Genomic DNA, 24215 nt, shown 5'->3' with positions numbered 1-24215 from the left:
TGGGTTGGGAAGGTCCCCTGGAGAAGGGAAAGGCTACTCACTCTAGTACCCTGGCCTGGAGAATTTTATGGACTGTATAGTCCATGGGGTCGCAAAGAGTCGGACACGACTGAGCGACTTTCACTTTCTTTCACACTCTAAGCCACATAAACCCTAGGTTACTGAATCATCACTCTTCTAATGAAATCTGTTAAGTGTTTAGAATTAATCTGTTAAGTGTTTAGAAATCTGTTAAGTGTTTAGTTTGTTTAGAATTTTTTATTTTCTTTTTCCATGACTTAAGTCAAAGTGTATTACTTAGAAATTAGAGATAATAATACCTGTTTGTATCCAGGTGATCGTTATACCTAGTTTGCTTCAAGAGCATCTACCATTAGCACCAGAAGCGAGGCTGGGTAGCCGAGCACCCGGGGCAGAGACGCCCACTCAGCTGGTGTCCCCAGTTGCTGGTCTCACTGCCCAGGTCTCTATGTGCCTGATATGTGTGGGGGTCTGTGCAGCAGGAGGACAGGCCCTGCCCTCATGGGCTCCTGTTCTTATGGGGAGGATGTGACAGAGAGGGAGTGAGGGTGACATCCTGGCTGCCTCCCTGAGGAGCTGGTGCCTCACAGGGTCTGAGTGACATGAAGGTGGGGGCCACACAGTCACCTGGGGGAGGGGGTCTGAGGCAAGGGGTCCTCAGGAAGGAGCGACCTGGCAGGTTGGAGGAACAGCAGGAAGACCAGCGTGTCTGACGAGAGTGAGCAGGGGAGTGAAAGGGAGCTGGTTTCTGAGCAGTGGGCAGGGACCAGGAGTGGAATGGAAGCCTTGCACGGTCCAGAGCAGAGGAGGTGTGTGGTCTGATGTGGGAGTTAAGAGATTCCTCCGATGGTCACTGGAGGGGCGACAGAAGCAGCAGTTAGGAATCTTGGTAAAGCTGAGAAGACAGAAGTGTGGGCTCAGGCTAGAGTATCAGTTTTTAGAACTACTGCAACGTAGTACTGCGAGCTGAGTGACTTACAACAGCCGAAGTGTATTGTCTCCCTGCTCTGGAGCTACAGATCCCAAATCCAGGTGCTGGCAGGGCCGTGCTTTCCCTGCAGGCTCCAGGGGAGAATCCTTTCTTCCAGCCTCTGGTGTTCACGGGCCTTCCTTGGTGTTCCTTGGCTTCCAGCTGCAGCACGGTGGTCTCTGCCTCTGATGTCGCATGGCCATTGTCCCCTGGTTGTCCCTGTGTCAGTCTGGGCCTCTTCTCATAAGAACATCGGTCATAGGGGATGTAGGGTCACTCTGCTCCAGTGTGACCTCATCTTAACTTGATTACATCTGCAGAGACCCTGCTTCCAAATAAGGTCACATTCACAGGTGTCATGTTTGAACATATCTTTTTGAGGAGGGGGCACCATCCAACCCACAGCTCCTAGCATGGTTGAGGGTGGGGTGGAGATTAGTGAGAAGTGTTCAGACTTGGAGGTTGTTTGATGCTTCGCTCCTTGGCTTTTTTACTTCTGGGTCTCAGCACCTTTGTTGTTAACCCCTGAGTGTTCCACAGGCCCTTGATCGGACCCCTGATTTCTGAAATCAATCTCTGCTCCAAGAAAGATTATTAAAATACAGAACCCCTGCCTCTCTGGAAGCAGTTCCATATGTCAACTCTTTCTCCACTCCTCTAGACGGGGCTAAGGTTTGCAAGGTTGAGAGCAGCTGATTTCATGTGCAGAGGGGGTGAATCTAGTGTGTAAACCCAGTGTTGACAGTGTTATGAGCATAGGATCAGTGGGAAGCAGTATAATCTATTTAACCCAGTCCCTAGATGTTTAGGGGCCCCCTTATTGCTTCCTTTGAGGACACTATCCCCAATTTTAGTACTAACAAAGCAACTATTTGTCCACTGGTGAGCACTCCTGGATGAGCTGGGGACCAGCCTCACTGTTTGTCAGGTCCCTCTCTCACAGCAGAGAGGGAATGGCTGCCCCCCATGTCCCCTCAAAATTGTCAGCACTTGACTGCCGAGTGAAATTGCTGTCTTTGTACTACCAGTCATTTAATTGTGCATATTACAGATTTGATGTGGTGAATGGTGATTTCATTAAAGAGGTGTGTGAATTTTGCCTCCCAAGTGGAACAAGACACAGTACGTTCTGCATAATTTTCTAGTTCTGCAGTATCTGACGGTACCCAAAGGCTTCCCTGCGTTTCTCCCAGTGGACCCCCTCAGGGAAGAGGGGTCCCAGCGAGGATCCTGGGCCAGCTCCCTCTACCTGAGCTGCCTCAACCAGAGTTGTTCTCATTTGATGAGTTTTGATCCTGACATATTTTTCCTCTGATGTTTTATTTGCTACTGAGTAAATAAACTGAGTTTGGTTTCATGGGGTCAGAAAAGAGCAAAACATTTGCACATTATTTTATATGACTTTGGAAGGGAGGGCAACTGTACAAGGATGTGTCACATGTGTTCAAAGAAAGTGATTTGATTGGCTGTAGCTTAAGCAGTTGCCTGATTTGGGGAAACCTGGTTGGATGCTTGTGGTTGGTCGTTCCTAAGTTTTTTCTTGGATCTGAGTGCATTGATTCTGGCTTAGGGTTTGGTTTGTGGGCACAGATTGCCAGGACTTTAGAGCCACCCCAGCCCCATGGTTTCCTTGTTTAATTACTTTAAAAGGTGGAATATTGAATTTTCAGTTGGGAACTTGTTGAGAGTGTGGGGGCAGTTGTAGAGACCATGGAGAGGCCTCTCATGGATTTTCTGTCTGGGGCTGGTTCCTGTTATCCCAGCTGGGCACATGATAGTATGACAGTGCCAGTGGTCAATGAAGATTTAATGAGTGACTCTTACCTATATGCAGATGTACTTGTGCCCACCTCTGGATTAAGTTTAAATTTCTCTCCTGGAATTTTCACATTTGTCTAAAAAGACTGTGCTGATCCTCCCACCAACCTCTGTGCTTCTTGCTTCCCGAAGTGCCCAGGGTAATCATGTCAACTGCCTCCATTTTTAATGCATGATCACACCTTTCTTTCATATCCCCCAGCACCTGACACAGGGACAGGGTTTGGCAGGGAATGCAATGCTCAGTTCTGTACTGAGTTGACTGAACTAGATTTCTCAACAAGAATTCTAGACCCAGGAATCTTTTTTTTTTTTTTTCACCAAAATCATAATTTAAGACCAGATAACTTTTTTGATTAGTATTTAGGTTGGTTTAATATTATCAAATATAAATTAATTTCTCTCAATTTTTTACTTTTAGGGCAAAATGGTGGAAAGAGGAACTTACTCTGAGTTCCTGAAATCTGGGGTAGATATTTTTTCCCCTTTTGAGAAGGGGAATGAGCAGTCTGAGCCATCTCCAGTTCCAGGAACTCCCACTGTGATCTCTGAGTCTTTGGTTCAGTCTCTCCAGTCTCCCAGACCCTCGTTGAAAGATGCGGCTCCAGAAGACCAAGATGTGAGTTTCTCATCCTGCAGTGTGCCCGGGTCTGTCGGCTCCTGGTGATCTCATGGACCTTCAGTCTGCTCTGCTCATGACATCTTCATTTGTCCTAAAGTAGACCCTAAGGTTCCCAAAGTCTTGTTCCATGGAATTGGTAGAGTTAGAAGAGCACGAGGGGAGCAAGCCTGCTTGGGGTTCCCCTTTGGTGTAGGATGGAGAATCTTACGGAGATCTCCATAAGATCTCCATAAGTGGGTGCGTGCTATGAATTTCTGAGTGAATGTGGCTCACGCTGATTGAAGACAGTTTACCATATTTACATCCTACTCATGCTGGTGGCCCCCGGCCTCCCTTATGCCTCCCGAGGCTTAATGTGAAGACCCCCTTAGACTGAGTCCTGCTGAGTCATGTTAAATCATCTACTTTTCCTCTATGTTGGAATGTTCTACCACTGCAGGTGACTGATGGTATTATCTTGCCTCAGTGTCAGATGGTTTGTGATAGGCCAGAGGTAACGTGTGCAAAGGACCGGACACATGGTAGACACTTCGGTGTTAGTTCCTGTCCTGCTTTCTTACCCTTCAAGATAGAGAACCACATCTCATCAACCTTGAATCCCAGTGGCCAGGAAAGAGCCGAGGACACACTAGGCTTCTGTGACTCTATGACGCATTCTAAGTCCTCCAGACAGAAATGCTGAAATGCACTAGATCTCCCTTAAAAATATACACAGATATTCCTTGATATCCAAACCCAGGAGCCTGGAATGATTCTGATAAGTATTCAGATTGGCTGTTCACTTTCTAAACTCAGGAATCACTCTGAAATTTAGGAACCAAATAGATTCAGATCATATGCTTGCAACCTGCTATCCAAACTCCTCTTTAACTCTCTCTGTGAACTCAGTTTACTGTATTTGGCTAGTGTTTTGAGGCCCAAGTATGTTTTATGCTTCTGTCATTGAATAACACAGTCATCTCGAGGGATACATTAGCTCCATATCATTTTGTGTGTTATTTTAGAGGAAGTTTCTGCATTTATACATTAATTGATTTGGTTGTGTGTGTGTGTTGAGAGTCATGTTCTATTTTAAGCAAAGCTCCCCACCAGTGAATAACCTCATGTGAATGATGCTTAATATTTCTCATGAATTCCTACGAGTGGGATGGCTGGGTCCAGGGGTAAACACATATGTGGTTTGGCCAGATATTCCCACACCCTTCTCCGTAGGAGATGGACCATCCTGCACCCCTTCCAGTGTGAATGGAATGTGCAATGTGTCTGATTCCCACAGCTTTGCAGTGGAGGACATTGTTGAACTTTTGAAATTTGGGGTTCATTTAAAAAAAATTTCATCTCTCACTGCCATTTTTCCCTTCTAGACTGAGAATATACAGGTTACACTACCTCTGGAGGACCATTTGGAAGGAAAAGTTGGTTTTAAGATCTATAAGAATTACTTCACAGCTGGTGCTGACTGGCTTGTCATCATCTTCCTTATTCTAGTCAACATCGCAGCTCAGGTACATAAGGGCGTTTGTTTTGGTTTGTGCACTTGGCTTGATATTTACATACTATTTATACTGTATTTTATAATTATTTTTAAGTATTTGTATTAAGAGATTTATCTCAAAGACTTGGCTCATGCAGTTGTGGGCCTAGCTTGGTGAATGTGAAATCAGCAAGGCAGGCCTGCAGGCTGGAACCTCAGGCAGGAGCTGACCCTGCTGTCTTGAGACAGAATTTCTTCCTCCTCCAGGAAGCCTCAGGTTTTGCTCTTAGGGCCTTTGACTGACTGGATGAGGCAACCACAGTGTTGAGAGTGAACTCCTCTACTTAAGTTCTGATGATGGATGTGAGCCACATCCACAAAATACCTTCAGAGCAACATCTAGACAAGTGTTTAGTTGAATCACTGGAGACTGGCCCAGCCAAGCTGACACCCAGAACTGACCATCACTGTACCTGTCAAGCTTTTTGCTTTGAAAAATCCCAGCATTTGTTCTGTTATTACTGCCTTTTGCAGTCCACTTGGATTTGTGTTGAAGTATATTATATTTTGGGAACAAAGTCTTCTAGGGAAAAGGGGATTTCTTTTAAAGATATTAACTTGTAAGATGCCCTCCCCTGACCTGTGGTCATCTGGGGTGTGGGGTTTGGCACAGACCTGAGCCGGAAGGACCGTCTCCATGTTCTGGAGCCTTTCCACCCCCCATCCTAGTGAGCGGGGTGTGAGGGCTCAGTAACATCAGTGTCTGAGTGACTGCTGTTTCCTGCTCCAGGTTGCCTACGTCCTGCAGGATTGGTGGCTTGCATTCTGGTGAGTGATTCCTGGTCTGACCCAAAATGCTGTGAAGGCTACATGAAGCCTCACTTTCCCACAGAGTCAGGGGGGAAATGGGCTAGTTTAGCCTCCTCTTCTGACCCTCACATAGTTTCCCTGAAGAAAAATGAAAGTTCCTGTGGGTGGTGTATGATCCCCTCGTGGTCTCTCCCATGTCCCTCCCTTTAGCAGCTTCTTCACAACTTTTAATATTGTATTGGGATATGACCGATCAACAATGTTGTGATAGTTTCTTTTGAATAGCGAAGGGACGCAGCCATCCATATACATGTATCCATTCTCCCCCAAAATTCCCTCCCATCCAGGCTGCCACATAACATTGGGCAGAGTTCCATGTGCAATACAGTAAGCCCTTGTTGGTTACCTGTTTTAAATATAGCAGTTTGTGCATAAACATCCAAACTCTCTAACTATCCTTTTCCCTGGCAACCATAAGTTCATTTTCTAAGTCTGTCTTCACAGATTATTTTGAAAACTAAACGTTGTGATTCGGATTTTTAAAAGGGAGATATACACAGGGGCTTTCAAGCTGGCAAACACTTTCCAGCATAATATACATTTCTTGAATTGAGGTAATTGTTTTGTGATATTTGTGTAAATTCTATGTATATCTATAGTGTAATATTTTTTATTTCCTGTTCCATAGGGCAAATGTACAAAATGACCTGTATTTTGGGGGATATGTAAAAGAAGATGAAGATGAAGATGTAGCATTCGTTCTGAACTGGTACTTAGGAGTTTATTCAGGTGAAGTTGAGTCATCTACTCTATAATGCCAGAGTTTAAGGTGCCTACAACGAGTCTGCGTGAGCAAGAGGGCTTCCAGAGTAATTCAGTAATGTCTTAATAGATTAATTATCTGAATCGCATTTATTCTGTGAATTAATTAGAATAATTATTTTAAAGATCTACTAGAAGAAAAATGGTTGAATGGAGACTCTTAACTTGCTCCATACTGAATTTTGGTAGTTAAACCAGGATTGCATATTGAGAAAATCAGCCACTGGTAATATGTAGCTACTGTGCATTCTAATAGGTGTTTTAGCTAAATCTTATATCATTATATGGATGGGCAAGGGGAATAGAAATGAATCCCCACCCTGTGGTTCAGGTTGTTCCAATTCTGTCTGAATAAACCCTGGCTTTTACTGATCTTGGAAGAAATCCTCTGGCAGCATGGGCTGCAAATAAAAGCATTATTCCCTCCCAGGTATGCAAAGCTCCCCTTTCCACACTGGCCATCTCCTGGGCTTCACTAATAACTTGAGAAGCTAAGCAGGGGAAGTCCAGTGTCTGAAATTAGGATTCCTTCTCTTTCTTACCCTGAGTAAGGGTTACCTTACTCCCCAACTATGTGATTAATTCAAAATTTGCCTTGCCAGATAATATTAACTATTAACATGACTCTGTCTATTCACAAGAGTATTTAGGATATATATATATGATAGCATTACATACTATTTAAAGGATGTCTTTAATAAAAATTTTAAATGCTTTCTTTATCCATTCATCTGTTGACATACATTTACGTTGCTTCCATATCCTAGCTTTTGTAAATAGTGTTGCTGTGAACACTGGGGTGCATGTGTCTTTGAATTATGGTTTTCTCAGCGTATATGCCCTGTAGTGGGATTGATGGGTCGTATGGTAGTTCTATTCTCAATTTTTTAAGGAACCTCCATACTGTTCTCCATAGTGACTGTAGCAGTTTACATTCCTACTAACAGTGCAATAAGGTTCCCTTTTTCCACACCTTCTCTAGCATTTATTGTTTGTATATTTTTTGATGATGGCCATTCTGACTGGTGTGAGGTAATACTTCATTATAGTTTTGATATGCATTTCTCAAATAACGATATTGAGCATCTTTTCATGTGCCTTTTGACCATCTGTATGTCTTCTTTGCAGAAAGGTCTATATAGGTCTTCTACCCATTTTTTGATTGGGTTGTTTGGTTTTTTTGATATTATGCCACATGAGCTGTTTGTATATTGTGGAGATTAATCCTTGGTCAGTTACTTATTTTGTAATTACTTTCTCCCATTCTCAGGACTGTCTTTTCATCTCATTTGTGATACATATATACACTGGATCAGGGGAGGGGGTCTCCCCGGGTAGCTCAAATGCTAAAGAATTTGCCTGCAATGCTGAAGACCTGAGTTTCATCCCTGGGTCAGGAAGAACCCCTGGATAAGGAGTGGCAACCCACTCCAGTATTCATACTCGGAAAATTCTATGGATAGAGGAGCCTGGTGGGCTACAGTTCATGGGGTTGCAAAGAGTTGGACATGACTGAGCAACTAACACATATGTACACTGGAATATTACTTACCCAGAGAAAGGAATGAGTAAGGGTCATTTGTCGAGAGGTAGACGGACCTAGAGTCTGTCATACAAAGTAAAGTAAGTCAGAAAGAATAAAACAGAACAAAATGTTTGTATTAATGCATATATATGGAATCTACCCTCTTCAGGGATCACTGCCTTATCATGGTGAAGGGGCTTGAATAACTCAGTGAAGCTATGAGCTATGCCATGTAGGGACACCTAAGGGTCATAGTGGAGAGTTCTGACAAAATGTAATCCACTGGAGGAGAGAATGGCAAACCACTCCAGTGCACTAGCCATGAGAAACCCATGAACTGCATAAAAAGGCAAAAAGATTAGCCCCCCCAAGGTCAAAAGGTGTCCGATAAGCTCCTGGGGAAGAGCAGAAGACAACTACTAATAGCTCCAGACAGAATGAAGTGGCTGGGTCAAAGTGGAAACGACGCTCAGTTGTGGATGTGTCTGTTGGGGAAAGTAAAATCTGATGCTGTAAAGAAGAGTATTGCATAGGGACCTGGAATGTTAGGTCCATGAATCAAGGTAAATTGGATGTGGTCAAGCAGGAGATGGTAAGAGTAAACATAGACATCTTAGGAATCAGTGAGCTAAAATGGACGGGAACGGGTGAATTTAATTCAGATGACCGTTATATCTACTACTGTGGGAGAGAATTGCTTAGAAGAAATGAAATAACCCTCATAATCAACAAGAGTCCAAAATGCAGTTCTTGGGTGCAACCTTAAAAATGACAGAATGATCTTGGTTCATTTCCAAGGCAAACCATTCAACATCTCAGTAATACAAGTCTATGCTCCAGCCACTGATGCTGAAGAAGCTGAAGTTGATCAGTTCTATGAAGATCTAGAAGACCTCCTGGAACTAAATGCAGAGTTCCAGAGAATAACGAGGAGAGATTGGGAGCCCTTCTTCAATGGACAATACAAAGAAATAGAGGAAAAATAACAGAGAGGGTAAGGCTAGAGATCTCTTCAAGAAACTTGGAAATATCAAAGGAACATTTCATCCAAAGATGGGCACAATAAAGGACAGAAATGGTAAAGACCTAACTGAAGCAGAAGAGATCAACAAGAGATGGAAGAATACACAGAAGAACTATACGATAAAAATCTTAATGACCTGGATAACCACCATGATGTAGTCGCTCACTCAGAGCCAGACATTCTGGAGTGTGAAGTCAAGTGAGCTTTAGGAAGCATGGCTGCCTATAAAGCTACTAGAGGTGATGGAATTCCAGCAGAGCTATTTAAAATCCTAAAAGATTTAAATTGCTTCACTCAATATGTCCGCAAATTTGGAAAATCCAGCAGTGGCCACAGGACTGGAAAAAGTCAGTCCTCATCCCAATTCCCAAGAAGGGCAGTACTAAAGAATGTTCAATCCATCAGACAATTGCACTCATCTCCCATGCTACCAACGTTATGCTCAAAATCCTTCAAGCTATGTTCAGCATTATGTGAACTGAGAACTTCCAGATGTTCAAGCTGCGTTTAGAAAAGTCAGAGGAACCAGAGGTCAAATTGCCAACATTGGCTGGATCATAGAGAAAGCAAGGGAATTCCAGAAAAGCATCTACCTCTGTTTCACTAACTAAGCTAAAGCCTTTCACTGTGTTTGTCATAACAAACTATGGAAGCTCTTAAAGAGGTGGGGATACCAGACCTTCTTACCTGTCTCCTGAGAAACCTGTATGCAAATCAAGAAGCAACAGTTAGAACCCTGTGTGGAACAACTGATTGGTTCAGGATTGAGAAAGGAGTGCAACAAGGCTGTTTATTGTCACCCTGTTTATTTAACGCATACAAAGAGCACATCATGTGAAATGCCAGGCTGGGTGGGTTACACTGGAATCAAGATTGCTGGAGAATATCAATCTCAGATATGTGGGTGATACCACTCTAATGGCAGAAACCAAAAAGGAACTAAAGAGTCTCTAAAACTGAATATTAAAAAAACTAAGATCATGGGATCCAGTCCCATCACTTCATGGCAAACAGAAGGGGAAAATTTGGGAGTAATGGCAGATTTCCTCTTCTTGGGCTCTAAAATCACTGCAGATGGTGACTGCAGCCATGAAATTAGAAGACAATTTCTTCTTGGTAGGAAAGTTATGACAAACCTAGACAGTGTGTTAAAAAGCAGTGACATCACTTTGCTGACAAAGGGCCGTATACTCAATATGTTCTTTCCAGTAGTCATGTACGGATGTGAGAGCTGGACAATAAAGAAGGCTGAGCACTGAAGAATTGAGGCTTTAGAACTGTGGTGCTAGAGAAGATTAGAGATTGAGAGTCCCTTGGACAGAAGGGAGATCAAAACAGTCAGTCTTAGAGGAAATCAACTGTGAATACTCATTGGAAGTACTGATGCTGAAGCTGAAGCTCCAGTTCTTTGGCCTCCTGATGCAAGCAGCTGACTCACTGGAAAAGACCCTGATGCTGGGAAAGGTTGAAGGCAAAAGGACAAGAGAGTGACAGAGGATGAGCTGGTTGGATGGCATCACCAATTCATGAACTTGGGTAAACTCCGGGAGATGGTGAGGGACAGGGAAGCCTGGCGTGCTGCAGTCAATGGGGTTGTGAAATGTTGAACGTGACATGGTAACTGAACAACAACAACATGGAATCGAGAAAAATGGTGCAGATGAACCTATTTGCAGGGGACGAATAGAGTTGTAGAGAATAGATGTTTGGACACAGAGCAGAAGTGGGGAGGTGAGGGGATGAACTGGGAGATTAGGATTGACATATGTACACTACCATGTGTAAAACAGAGAGCTAGTGGGAAGCTGCTGTATAGCACAGGGTGCTCAGCTCAGTGCTCTGCGATGACCTAGAGGGGAGGGATGGGGGAAGGGAGGTCCAAGAGGGGAGGGATATATGTGTATGTATAGCTGATTTACTTTGTTGAACAGCAGAAACCAACACAACATTGAAAAGCAACTATACTCCAATAAATTTTTTTAAATAAGTAAAAATTTAAATATTCTCACAGGAAATGCTTGGAAAAACTTTCTGCAAAGAGTTCAGTTCAGTTCAGTCGCTCAGTCATGTCCAGCTCTTTGTGACCCCATGAACCGCAGCACACCAGGGCTCCCTGTCCATCACCAACTCCCTGTCCATCACCAAGTCATGTCCATCGAGTCGGTGATGCCATCCAGCCATCTCATCCCCTGTTGTCCCCTTCTCCTCCTGCCCCCAATCCCTCCCAGCATCAGGGTCTTTTCCAATGAGTCAATTCTTCGCATGAGGTGGTCAAAGTATTGGAGCTTTAGCTTCAGCATCAGTCCTTCCAATGAACACCCAGGACTGATCTCCTTTAGGATAGACTGGTTGGATCTCCTTGCGATCCAAAGGACTCTCAAGAGTCTTCTCCAGCACCACAGTTCAAAAGCATCCATTCTTCGGCGCTCAGCTTTCTTCACAGTCCAACTCTCACATCCATACATGACCACTGGTAAAACCATAGCCTTGATTATGTAAAAATCCACTCATTGAAATTTTGTATTTATTTTCTTGATCACTTGATAAGAAACTTGAACCTACCAGCTGTTTACCTTCTGAATTGATGGACAATGAGGGTTTAAAGAAGAAGGAAGGGATTCTGTTACACATTCATACAGGATTTTGGGCTAAGCCAAATGCCTGTTGATGAAATTCAAGAACTTAACCAGCTGAAACTCCAATACTTTGGCCACCTCATGCGAAGAGTTGACTCATTGGAAAAGACTCTGATGCTGGGAGGGATTGGGGGCAGGAGGAAAAGGGGACGACAGAGAATGAGATGGCTGATGGCATCACAACTCGATAGACGTGAGTTTGAGTGAACTCCAGGAGTTGGTGATGTTGTAGATAATGAGATTTGAAGTGTCGAGAAAGGAAGATCAGCTACTTGTATAATTATCTTTCTTATAAGTTTTATTAGAACTTGTAATTGAATTAGGCAAGCCTAGAATGAAGCTGTATTTTACACATGATTTTTCCCCCATGTTGTTTCTATTTAGTTGGAGGAAAACAGTGATTTTTATATTTTTCTTTATAAATGTATTTTTGAAAACATTAAACTCTTAGATAACCTACTATATATATATATGTTTTTTATTCTGTATGTATGTAAATCACTATACAAATTTTATTTATAGAATAAAATGCACAGTACCTTTTTAAACTGTCTGCCATTCTTTAGTATGGTTGAGAATAAGACAGAGATCTTGTGCTGAGTGATGCTTCTTTATTTCAGGGTTAACTGTGTGTACTGTCCTTTTTGGCATCACAAGGTCTCTGTTGATATTTTACGTCCTTGTTAATTCTGCACAAACTTTGCACAACAAAATGTTGGAGAGCATTTTAAGAGCTCCGGTATTGTTCTTCCATAGAAATCCAATAGGTAAGTCAGACACGAAATTTCTTAATGAATATGCCTTGTTAACACATTAAGTGCCTATTTACATTTTCATATTTGAAAGTGGAAGAGATGTTTGGAAGAAAATCACTGTGTATGTTTATTCATTTTCTATAAAAAGCTTCACTGGTAATTTTTCCTACCAGAGAAAATCTGAATATAGGAGCATATAAGCTTTTATTCCAATTTATGCATGTCTGTAAAAATACATGAATGTTTACTTTGCAGGATGATCTATGAGTCCATTTGTTATGTGGCATATGAAACATCCAACAGATGATGAAAATATGTTGAAATGTTTTTGACTAGTTGTTAAAACGTTGGCTGTGTTACATGGTATTAAACTAACTAGGAAGGACCATCTTCCAGGAACATCTCTACAGAAAACAGGCTGTGTGTTTCTTTCTTTCTTTGTCCATCCATTTCTGGGACCACAGAGCTCTGGCACATGCTTATATTTTGAGTTTTACCTAAATGGTAATGTAAGACTAATTAAAATACAAGATCAGTGAAATGTAAACATCCTCTTCGATAAAATCAACTCTAGTTTTACAATGGACTTTTGGTTACATTAAAGATGTCTTGTGATACCTAGCAGGAGGATCTTCATTATTAAGTTAAAGTGTCCCTGAAGGGTTCCAAGTGGTTGCTTCCTACACCCCGAGGCCTTCAACCAGTCTTGCTTCTGAAGGTGGTCTCCTGACCTGGGTTCCTAGTTCATCAGCACACATGCCCACTCTGTTCTGTTGGTTAGACTTGTGCTGAGGCCCAGGGCAGCTTTGTTTTTGCAGGTGATGATTGATAGGACCTGTTGAGGCAGGGATGTGACTGGAAGGAGGACAGCAGTAGCCTTGGCCTGGCCACCAACTAGCTGTGTGATCATACTACTGGGCAGGCAAATCTCCAGGCAGGATGTTGTCATGGTTACAAGTATGAAGTCTGGAGCCAACTTTCTTGGTTCAGTCCTGGAGATAGTTACTAATAGTAATAGGCAGTTATAGTTACGTTAAAACTTATATGCAAGTTATTTAATTTCTCTGTGTCTCAATTTTCTTACCTATAAAATGAGGATACTGTTCACACACTTACTGATATCTTGATGTTGTGGGCATGAAGCAGGTTAATACATTCACAGCACTTAGCACAGGGTCAGTGCCTAATGAACCTCAGTGAGGATGTCGACATGGTGTCTGGGAACTTCTCTCCCGTGAAATGGGATTAACCACTGCCCTTCCTGTTTCACAAGACTGTTGTGAGGATTAAATAAGACTGTTTAGGGCAGCATCTTGTACAGATTTATTCAACGCGTGTTCTTTAGTCCAGGCACTGTGAGGAGCACAGGATGGTAAACTGCAGAGGCCCACACAGTCTCATTTTATTACGAATGTAGTGAGGGAGTGATTGAGAGTCTTTGCTATTATGGCTGTGAAGTCTCTCTACTTTGCCTGTTAACGTGAAAACGACAGTTGTAAATTTGGGAGCATCAAGTGGGACTGAATTTCTGTTATCACAGCTTGTGACCACTGTTAACCAGAGTCTTGATGACCTGTAGGCTTCTCCAGATGCTGATTTATTATTCAAGGATTTGGAACCAAGTTTAAACCTTTAGGGTCACTAATCCTAGAACAGCAGGCATACCAGTGTGTATCTTGTCTCCCCCTCCTGTGTCTATTATCAGAATTTCATCCCTTCAAGAAAATAGAAGCCCAAATAAGGAATGCAAAGATAGGCCCAAAGGTTTAGGGGCATCGGTTATTTACTCTTTTAGTGGTATATTAAATTGAACTCTTCCCTGTGTTTATTTTCAAAAGTAGAATTTCTAATAGATTGTTTATAGTACCTTTGTTTCTGGAATGTGATTGTATGAAGAGAAAACCACACAGAGGGGTATTACTTGTTACCAAGTTCAAGCTCGCTCTGCTTGCCTCACAACGCCGATAAGTCTTACAGATGACGTGTTCAGGCAAAGAATAATGACTTTATTTGGAAACCTGGCAGATTGAGAAGATGGCAGACTGATGTCCCAAAATAGGCATCTTATTGGGATCTGGATGCCTGGTTCTTTTATAGAACAGAGAGGAGAGGAGGTGAGGAAGTAAAGTCAAAAGGCCATTTATCTTGCAAAATATTTGTTCATTTTTCTTTTCTGCACCCATTGACAGGTGGTAAGGGTCAGATTGTCTCCCCGTTTGCTGAGAAAAGCCACTTTAACATTTATGCAGAGGGGCAGGGTTCCCTGACCAAAGCGTCAAAATTGTCATGGTCAAAGAAACAGATCCAGCATGCAGTCAAAATTGGCTCCTCCCTGTTACAGTTCCTTTGGTGTGCACCTCCCCTGTCTGGGGCCAGTGTCCTGTTCTTTCTCATCCTGAGTCTCCTCAGGGTGCACCACCCTTGCAGGGGTGGCTTCAGAGTCCTGATGGCTTCAGCATCCTTTGTTTACTGATGTGACATTTTTAGTTTACACCAGATATTTACCAGAAATCCCCATATTCTGTCCTGCAGCCTTAAGAGTATACTATTATCATGGATTCTGAGACGGGAAATAAAATCAATGATAAGTGATTCTTAGTCATTTAGTAATATTTCTGTTTCCTGCCTACACCCCTGTGGTCTTCTTAGATGCTTATTCGTAAGTCTGTGCTTGTCACACCTGGTACACCTCTGAAAATAGCAACTTATTATCGCAGTACTAAACTCAAAACTTGGAAATGGCCAGAATCCAAAATTTCCCAAAATGTGAGGTGCTGTGAGCCATCTGGAGGGAATAAAATTACAGAGAGGATATAATTATATTTATTATAGAAAGCATCACTTGCCAAAATTAATCTTGATAATTAAAGCAAAATTGGTTTGACAATTAGGATTTACTTAGGTATTTTACAACTGTTTATTTACAGATTTAGCACTTGGAGTGAGCCTTAGATAAGATGGATCTAAAGGGAGGGAAATTCTCGAATCTACCAACTCTTCCTGATACTGCAATAAGGTTCCCCCATTCTTTTAAAAATCAGGGCTCAGTTTCAATTCCCCACCCACTGCCATTTGATGGTATTTTTGTTTCTCTTTAGGTGTCATCCTATTTTGTCTTTCTTTTTACCACTGACATTGGCTTATTTCATTTGAATTTGTAATATATTAAATTTGTTATTGTTTTACCGCTAAATCATGACCGACTCTTTTGTAGTCCCATAAACTTAGCCTGCCAGGCTCCTCTGTCCATGGGATTTCCCAGGAAAGGCTACTGGATTAGGTTGCCATTTCCTCCTCCAGGGGATCTTCCTGACCCAGGGATTGGACCCCTGTCTCTTACATCTCCTGCTTTGGCAAATGGATTCATTAGCTCTGAGTCCCTGGGGAAGCCCAATATATTAAATATTTAATACACATACTTGATTTTTTAAAGATTTATTTATTTGTTTTTACTTGCATTAGGTCTTTGCTGCTGCATGGAGGCTTTCTCCAGTGAGGAGTAACAAGGGTCACTCCTCATTGCAGTGCCTGGGCTTCACATTGTGGTGGCTTTTTCTGTTGTAGAGCTCAGGCTCTGGGCACATGGGCTTCAGTAGTTGCGGCGCATAGGCTTAGTTGCTCTGCAGCATGTGGAATCTTCCCAGACCAGGGATTGAACACATGTCCCCTGCACTGGGGACACTGTACCACCAGGAAAATCCCTAAATACATAGTCTTCAAAAATATTGTTTTGATATGTTCATGAATTATTTCTCTTAAAACTCCTGAGGGAATGAATAATTTCTTGTATCCTGTTCTTGCAGGAAGAATTTTGAATTGTTTCTCCAAAGACATTGGACATATGGATGACTTGCTGCCCCTGATATTTCTTGATTTCATCCAGGTAATGTATCAGTCCTGCCAGAGTTCTCACAGGGAACAGCAGAGTGCCTGTTTCTCAAGGATTTTTCACAGGGGCTGAGTTTGGGCCTTTAAACCTAGCACTGTATCCTGTTATCTTCAGTAAAGGCTGTGTTTGTGAGAGAAAGGTGCAGTTCTGATTGGGATCCTGAGTTAACATGAGTAACCCCTGGGGCAGGCGCGTCTACACGGTCACGTCAACGTTGGTTTGAAGCAGCAGCATGCTGGGCAGGTGGTTCTCCCTCTGCCTCCAAGGTGTCTGGCGTGGATTCCCTTTACTAAGAGCACATTTCATAATGTAAAAATAATCACCTCTCATGGAAAGATAGCCTAGATTAACTAAATTATGCATTGTGTTGGGCTTCCTAGGTGGCTCAGTTCAGTTCAGTCGCTCAGTTGTGTCCGGCTCTTTGCGACCCCGTGAACTGCAGCATGCCAGGCCTCCCTGTCCATCACCAACTCCCAGAGTTTACCCAAACTCATGTCCATTGAGTCAGTGATGCCATCCAATCATCTCATTCTCTGTCGTCCCCTTCTCCTCCTGCCCCCAATCCCTCCCAGCATCAGAGTCTTTTCCAGTGAGTCAACTCTTCATGTGAGGTGGCCAAAGTATAGGAGTTTCAGAATTAGCATCAGTCCTTCCAGTGAACACCCAGGATTGATCTCCTTTTGAATGGACTGGTTGGATCTCCTTGCAGTCCAAGGGACTCTCAAGAGTCTTCTCTAAGACCACAGTTCAAAAGCATCAATTCTTCAGGACTCAGCTTTCTTTACAGTCCAACTCTCACATCCATACGTGACCACTGGAAAAACCAGAGCCTTGACTAGATAGATCTTTGTGGGCAAAGTAATGTCTCTGCTCTTTAATATGCTATCTAGGTTGGTCATAACTTTCCTTCCAAGGGGTAAGGGTTTTTTAATTTCATGGCTGCACTCACCATCTGCAGTGATTTTGGAGTCCAAAAAAATAAAGTCTGACACTGTTTCGCCATCTATTTGCCATGAAGTGATGGCACCAGGTGCCATGATCTTAGTTTTCTTAATGTTGACTTTCAAGCCAACTTTTTCACTCTCCTCTTTCACTTTCGTCAAGAGGCTTTTTAGTTCCTCATCACTTTCTGCCATAAGGGTGGTGTCATCTGCATATCTGAGGTTATTGATATTTCTCCCAGCAATCTTGATTCCAGCTTGTGCTTCTTCCAGCCCAGCGTTCCTCATGATGTACTCTGCATATAAGTTAAATAAGCAGGGTGACAATATACAGCCTTGACATATTCCTTTTCCTATTTGGAACCAGTCTGTTGTTCCATGTCCAGTTCTAACTCTTGCTTCCTGCTCTGCATATAGGTTTCTCAAGAGGCAGGTCAGGTGGTCTGGTATTTCCATCTCTTTCAGAATTTTCCACAGTTTATTGTGATCCACAGAGTCAAAGGCTTTGGCATAGTCAATGAAACAGAAATAGATGTTTTTTTGGAACTCTCTTGCTTTTTCCATGATCCAGCAGATGTTGGCAATTTGATCTCTGGTGCCTCTGCCTTTTCTAAAACCTGCTTGAACATCTGAAAGTTAACGGTTCATGTATTGCTGAAGCCTGGCTTGAAGAATTTTGAGCATGACTTTACTAGTGTGTGAGATGAGTGCAATTGTGCGGTAGTTTGAACATTCTTTGGCATTGCCTTTCTTTGTTAAATTAGAAAATAGGTGGACAAGTTTGTAATAAGGTTGAACCTTGACAAAAGTGGAAAGGAAGCTATTGATCAATGAAATATACTAAACATGAAGGAAGAAATAAGCCATGTTTCCCTAAAGCTTCCTGTTGTGCTGGTTAACAAGCTGTGAACCAAACTTCACCATTCACTCTTCAGTGGAGTTACTTGTGACTCTCAGTTGGGAGAAAATTGAAGTATACCCAGGTCCCAGAGCTGACGTGGTTGTGAAAATATCCAAGGCAGCCAAATTAGGGATGAAGAATGTGTTTAATGTATCCCAAGCAAAGGGCACTTTTAGAAAGCTTAGTCTTAGGCTTGGCACCCCACTCCAGTACTGTTGCCTGGAATATCCCACGGATGGAGGAGCCTGGTAGGCTGCAGTCCATAGGGTCGCTAAGAGTCGGACAGGACTGAACGACTTCACTTTCACTTTTCACTTTCATGCATTGGAGAAGGCGATGGCAACCCACTCCAGTGTTCTTGCCTGGAGAATCCTAGGGACGGGGGAGCCTTGTCAGCTGCCATCTATGGGGTCGCACAGAGTCGGACACAACTGAAGTGACTTAGCAGCAGCAGCAGTCTTAGGCTTTGTATGTGTGTGTGCACCTGTTAGTCACTCAGTTGTATCCGATTCTTTGCAGTCTCATGGACTGTAGACTGCCAGCCTCCTCTGTCCATGGAATTCTCCAGGCAAGAATAATGGAATGGGGTGCCATTCTCTTTTCCAGGGGATCTTCCTGACCCCGGGATTGAACCTGGGTCTCCTGCATTGCAGATTCCTTAACATCTGAGTCACCAAGGAAATCCAGGGTTTGTAAAGATCTCATCGTATAGATAAGACTCACCAATGTTTTATAATGTTGTGATTTAACAGAGTTAAATAAGCTGAATTCTTTACCAGCTGAGCCACAAGGGAAGTCCAGGCAAAAAGATAGGACACTGAAAGATGAACTCCCCAGGTCGGCAGATGCCCAATATGCTACTGGAGATCAGTGGAGAAATAACTCCAGAAAGAATGAAGAGACGGAGCCAAAGCAAAAACAACACACAGCTGTGGGTGTGACTGGTGATGGAAGTAAAGTCAGATGCTGTAAAGAGGAATGTTGCACAGGAACCTGGAATGTTAGGTCCATGAATCAAGGCAAATTGGAAGTGGTGAAATAGATGGCAAGAGTGAACATCAACATTTTAGGAATCAGCAAACTAAAAGGGACTGGAGTGGGTGAATTTAACTCAGATGACCATTATATCTACTACTGTGGGCAGGAATCCCTTAGAAGAAATGGAGTAGCCATCATGGTCAACAAAGAGTCCAAAATGCAGTAATTGGGTGCAATCTCAAAAATGACAGAATGATCTCTCCTCATTTCCAAGGCAAACCATTCAGTATCATGGTAATCCAAGTCTGTGCCCCAACCAGTAATGCTGAAGAAGCTGAAGTTGAACAGTCCTATGAAGACCTATAAGACCTTTTAGAACTAACACCCAAAAAAGATGTCCTTTTCATTATCGGGGACTGGAATGCAAAACTAGGAAGTCAAGAAACACCTGGAGTAACAGGCAAATTTGGCCTTGGAGTACAGAATGAAGCAGGGCAAAGGCTAATAGGGTTTTGCCAAGAAAACGCACTGGTCTTAGCAAACACCCACTTCTAACAACACAGAAGAATCTACACATGGACATCACCAGATGGCCAACACCGAAATCAGATTGATTATATTCTTTGCAGCCAAAGATGGAGAAGCTCTATACAGTCAACAAAAACAGGACCAGGAGCTGACTGTGGCTCAGATCATGAAGATTGCCAAATTCAGACTTAAATTGAAGAAAGTAGGGAAAACCCCAGACCATTCAGGTATGACCTAGATGAAATCCCTTACGATTATATAGTGGAAGTGAGAAATAGATTTAAGGGACTAGATCTGATAGAGTGCCTGATGAACTATGGACAGAGGTTTTTGACATTGTACAGGAGACAGGGATCAAGACCATCCCCAAGAAAAAGAAATGTAAAAAAGCAAAATGGCTGTCTGAGGAGGCCTTACAAATAGTTGTGCAAGGAAGAGAAGTGAAAAGCAAATGAGAAAAGGAAAGATATACCCATTTGAATGCAGAGTTCCAAAGAATAGCAAGGATAGAAAGCCTTCCTCAGCGATCAATGCAAAGAAGTAGAGGAAAACAATAGAATGAGAAAGACTAGAGATCTCTTCAAGAAAATTAGACATACCAAGGGAACATTTTATGCTCCCTTGGACAGAAATGGTATGGACATAACAGAAGCAGAAGATATTAAGAAGAGGTGGCAAGAATACACAAAAGAACTGTACAAAAAAGATCTTCATGACCAAGATTATCATGATGGTGTGATCACTAACCTGGAGTCAGACATCCTGGAATGTGAAGTCATGGGCCTTAGGAAGCATCACTATGAACAAAGCTAGTGGAGGTGATGGAATTCCAGTTGAGCTATTTCAAATCATAAAAGGTGATGCTGTGTAAGCGCTGCACTCAGTATGCCAGCAAAATTGGAAAACTCAGCAGTGGCCACAGGACTGGAAAATGTCAGTTTTCATTCTAGTCCCAAAGACAGGCAATGTCAAAGAATGCTCAAACTAATGCACAATTGCACTCATCTTACACGCTAGTAAAGTCATGCTCAAAATTTTCCAAGCCAGGCTTTAGCAGTACCTGAACTGTGAACTTCCAGATGTTCAAGCTGGTTTTAGAAAAGGCAGAGGCACCAGAGGTCAAATTTCAACATCTGCTGGATCATCAAAAAAGCAAGAGAGTTCCAGAAAAACATCTATTTCTGCTTTATTGACTATGCCAAAGCCTTTGACTGTGTGGATCCCAATAAACTGTGGAAAATTCTGAAAGAGATGGGAATACCAGACCACCTGACCTGCCTCTTGAGAAACCTATATGCAGGTCAGGAAGCAAGAGTTAGAACTGAACATGGAAGAACATACTGGTTCCAAATAGGAAAAGGAGTATGTCAAGGCTGTATATTGTCACACCGCTTATTTAACTTACATACAGAGTACATCATGAGAAATGCTGGGCTGGAAGAAGCACAAGCTGGAATCAAGATTTTCGGGACATATATCAATAACCTCAGATATGCAGATGACACCACCCTTATGACAGAAAGTGAAGAGGAACTAAAGAGCCTCTTGACAAAAGTGAAAGAGGAGAGTGAAAAAGTTGGCTTAAAGCTCACCATTTAGAAAACTTAGATCGTGGCATGCAGTTTCATCACTTCATGGCAAATAGATGGGGAAATAGTGGAAAGAGTGACTGACTTTATTTTTTGGGGCTCCAAAATCGCTGCAGATGGTGACTGCAGCCATGAAATTAAAAGACACTTGCTCCTTGGAAGAAAAGTTATGACCAATCTAGACAGCATATTGAAAAGCAGAGACATTACTTTGCCAACAAAGGTCCACCTTGTCAAGGCTATGGTTTTTCCAGTGGTCATGTATGGATGTGAGATTTGGAGTATAAAGAAAGATGAGTGCTGAAGAATTGATTTTTGAACTTTGTTGTTGGAGAAAACCCTTAGTGTCCCTTGGACTGCAAGGAGATCCAACCAGTCCACCCTAAAGGAGATCAGTCCTGAGTGTTTATTGGAAGGACAGATGCTGAAGCTGAAACTCCAATACTTTGGACACCTGTTACGAAAAACTGGCTAATTGGAAAAGACCCTGATACTGGGTATGATTGAAGGCAGGAGAAGGGGATGACAGAGGATGAGATGGCTGGATGGCATCACCGACTTCATGAACATGAAAGTGAAATTGCTCAGTCGTGTCCGACTCTTTGCAACCTTATGGACTGTAACCTCCTCCATCCATGGGATTTTTCAGGCAAGAATACTGGAGTGGGTTGCCATATCCTTTACCGACTTCATGGACATGAGTTTGAGTAAACCCTGGGTTTGGTACTGGACAGGGAGGCCTGGCGTGCTGCAGTCCATGGGGTCACGAAGAGTCTGATATGACTTAGCAACTGAACTGAAATGAGCTGCGTGATATCAAAGGAGAAACAAAGGTGATGAAGGAGGGATCTGAGAACCAGAGCTGATCCCTAAACTTCCTGCGACATGCGAGCTACTCTGTCTGCTTACGTGAAGACTTCGCTGCCCCTTGGTTTGTGTTAAGTTTGTGTGCCTGGTCACTAAGTCGTGTCTGGTTCTTTTAAACCTCATGAACTGTAGCCAGCCAGGCTCCTCTGTCCATGGGGATTCTCCAGGCAAGAATACTGGAGAGGGTTGCCATGCCCTTCTCCAGGGGATCTTCCCAACCCAGGGATTGCACCCAGGTCTCCTCTGTGGCACCACAATTTTGGGCTAATGGAATTTCTCCTCCAAATATAGACTGTCATTCTCTGCATACTAAAGAATTTTTCTGAATTGTGAAAAATCACCATTTTCTCTTTCTTAGATTTCATCTAAAAATTTTTTTATTTGTTCATGTGGATTCATAGACTTAGGGTAGAATTTCCCAAATGGTGCTCCAGATGGAAAATATATAAAAATAATGATTTTCCTTATTTGGGGGATATCAGGACTTGAGTCACTTGCTTCTGGGCCAGTATGCTTCTTTCTGTATAGCCATCACTGTCTCTGTTACCTAGTGGGACAGAAGAGCAGAAGCCCTGGCCATGGTGATATGGTCCATCAGATGGGTCTGGAATCCGACCAGATGAGGGGGGATGGTGTGTGTAGCTTGAATTGAGCTTTTTGGAATTCCTGGGAATGTAGGAGAAAGGAATGAAGTTGGCTTCAAGGAAGGGATTTATTGTGTGTTTATTGTACACTAGGATCTTTTGTTTCCTTCTTCAGATGTTGAGTTTTTACTTAGATACTATTTTCATCTTCTACAAACTTCTGTAGGGTTTGAAATGGCTGACAATAAAAGATTCACAAATGTATATACATATGAAAGAAAAAGTGCTCAGTCATGTCCAACTCTTTGGGACCCCATGAACTGTAGCCTGCCAGGCTCTTCTGTCCATGGAATTTTCCAGGCAGGAATACTGGAGTGCGTTGCCCGTCCCTTCTCCAGGGGATCTTACAAACCCAGGAATCAAACCTGGGTCTCCTGTATTACAGGCAGATTCTTTACCATCTGAATCACTAGGGAAACCAGTATGCTCTGTGTGTGTGTGTGTGTGTGTGTGTGTGTGTTTGTGTGTGTAATAAAACCTTTAGAGACATCCTCTTTGAATTGTTTTAGAATTTAGGGCCCTGAACCTAACTCCAGAGCTTCTGAGAGCATTAGTAATGGGTCTTCAGTGGGTACCTAAGGAAAAAGCGTTGGCACTGCTTCCATGGAACCCTTCATTTTGATCTTACCTCTGCTTTCCAGGTTACCTGCTGGACTGGGTTAGTCATAAAAGGCCCTCACCTGGAGTGGTTTAGTCGCTCAGTCTTGTCTGATTCTTTTTGACCCCATGGACTCTAGCCTGCCAGGTTCCTCTGTCCATGGGATGTTCCAGGCAAGAATACTGGAGTGGGTTGCCATTTCCTTCTCCAGGGGAACTTCCTGACCCAGGGATCAAACCCGGATCTCCTGCATAGCAGTCAGATTCTTTAATGACTGATCCACCAGGGGCCACCTGGGGAGACCCAGATTATTGAAATGGATGAACGTTGTCCATCAAATGATGCAAGTCTGGTAAAAACCAGTAATTTGGATTTTTTATAATTGACATTTTAGTTGTTTTTTTTTTTTTTTTTTTTGACAAACAACAATGGCAAGCCAAGTGACCTAAAGGCTAGACATAGAAGGAGCTGGAAGGACCCCTCCCCATGAACATGAAGTTTGTAGTGTGGTAGAATGCACAGTCAAGCCAGTAACTGTAAGAAATTGTTTTGTGTAGTGCTAATTGGAGAGAGGTCAGACAGCCGTTTTTCTCCACTTATGATTAGAATTTATTCCTTCAGAATTCCATCCTCTTCACTCTGAGTTTTCTTTTGATACCACGGCAGAGGTGGGGAGAAACAGGAAAAGCACCGGGGTTTCCATCCAGATCATGCAGTTTGGTTCTCAAGGGCTCCTGGCCACAGAGTCACAGTTGTGGTTTGTTCCTCCTGCCTGCAGCTGTGGCTCTGGGATTCCCTGAGCA

General features: G+C 42.8%; 1 protein-coding gene across 1 annotated transcript in view; it reads left to right on the top strand.

Annotated features, from left to right (window-relative positions):
- Positions 1-24215, top strand: part of LOC148775812 (ATP-binding cassette sub-family C member 4-like) — a 154648-nt gene that overhangs the window by 48705 nt on the left and 81728 nt on the right. Inside the window, 6 exon segments of the mRNA XM_088842651.1 lie at positions 3231-3428; positions 4796-4936; positions 5696-5733; positions 6404-6504; positions 12343-12489; positions 16281-16360. Coding sequence (XP_088698777.1) covers positions 3231-3428; positions 4796-4936; positions 5696-5733; positions 6404-6504; positions 12343-12489; positions 16281-16360 — 705 coding nt within the window.

The sequence above is a fragment of the Moschus berezovskii genome, chromosome 13 (genome assembly GCF_049115385.1).
Source record: "Moschus berezovskii isolate FMDL1 chromosome 13, NW_MosBer_1.0, whole genome shotgun sequence".
NCBI lineage: Eukaryota > Metazoa > Chordata > Mammalia > Artiodactyla > Moschidae > Moschus > Moschus berezovskii.
This window is presented reverse-complemented; position numbering and strand designations above follow the sequence as displayed.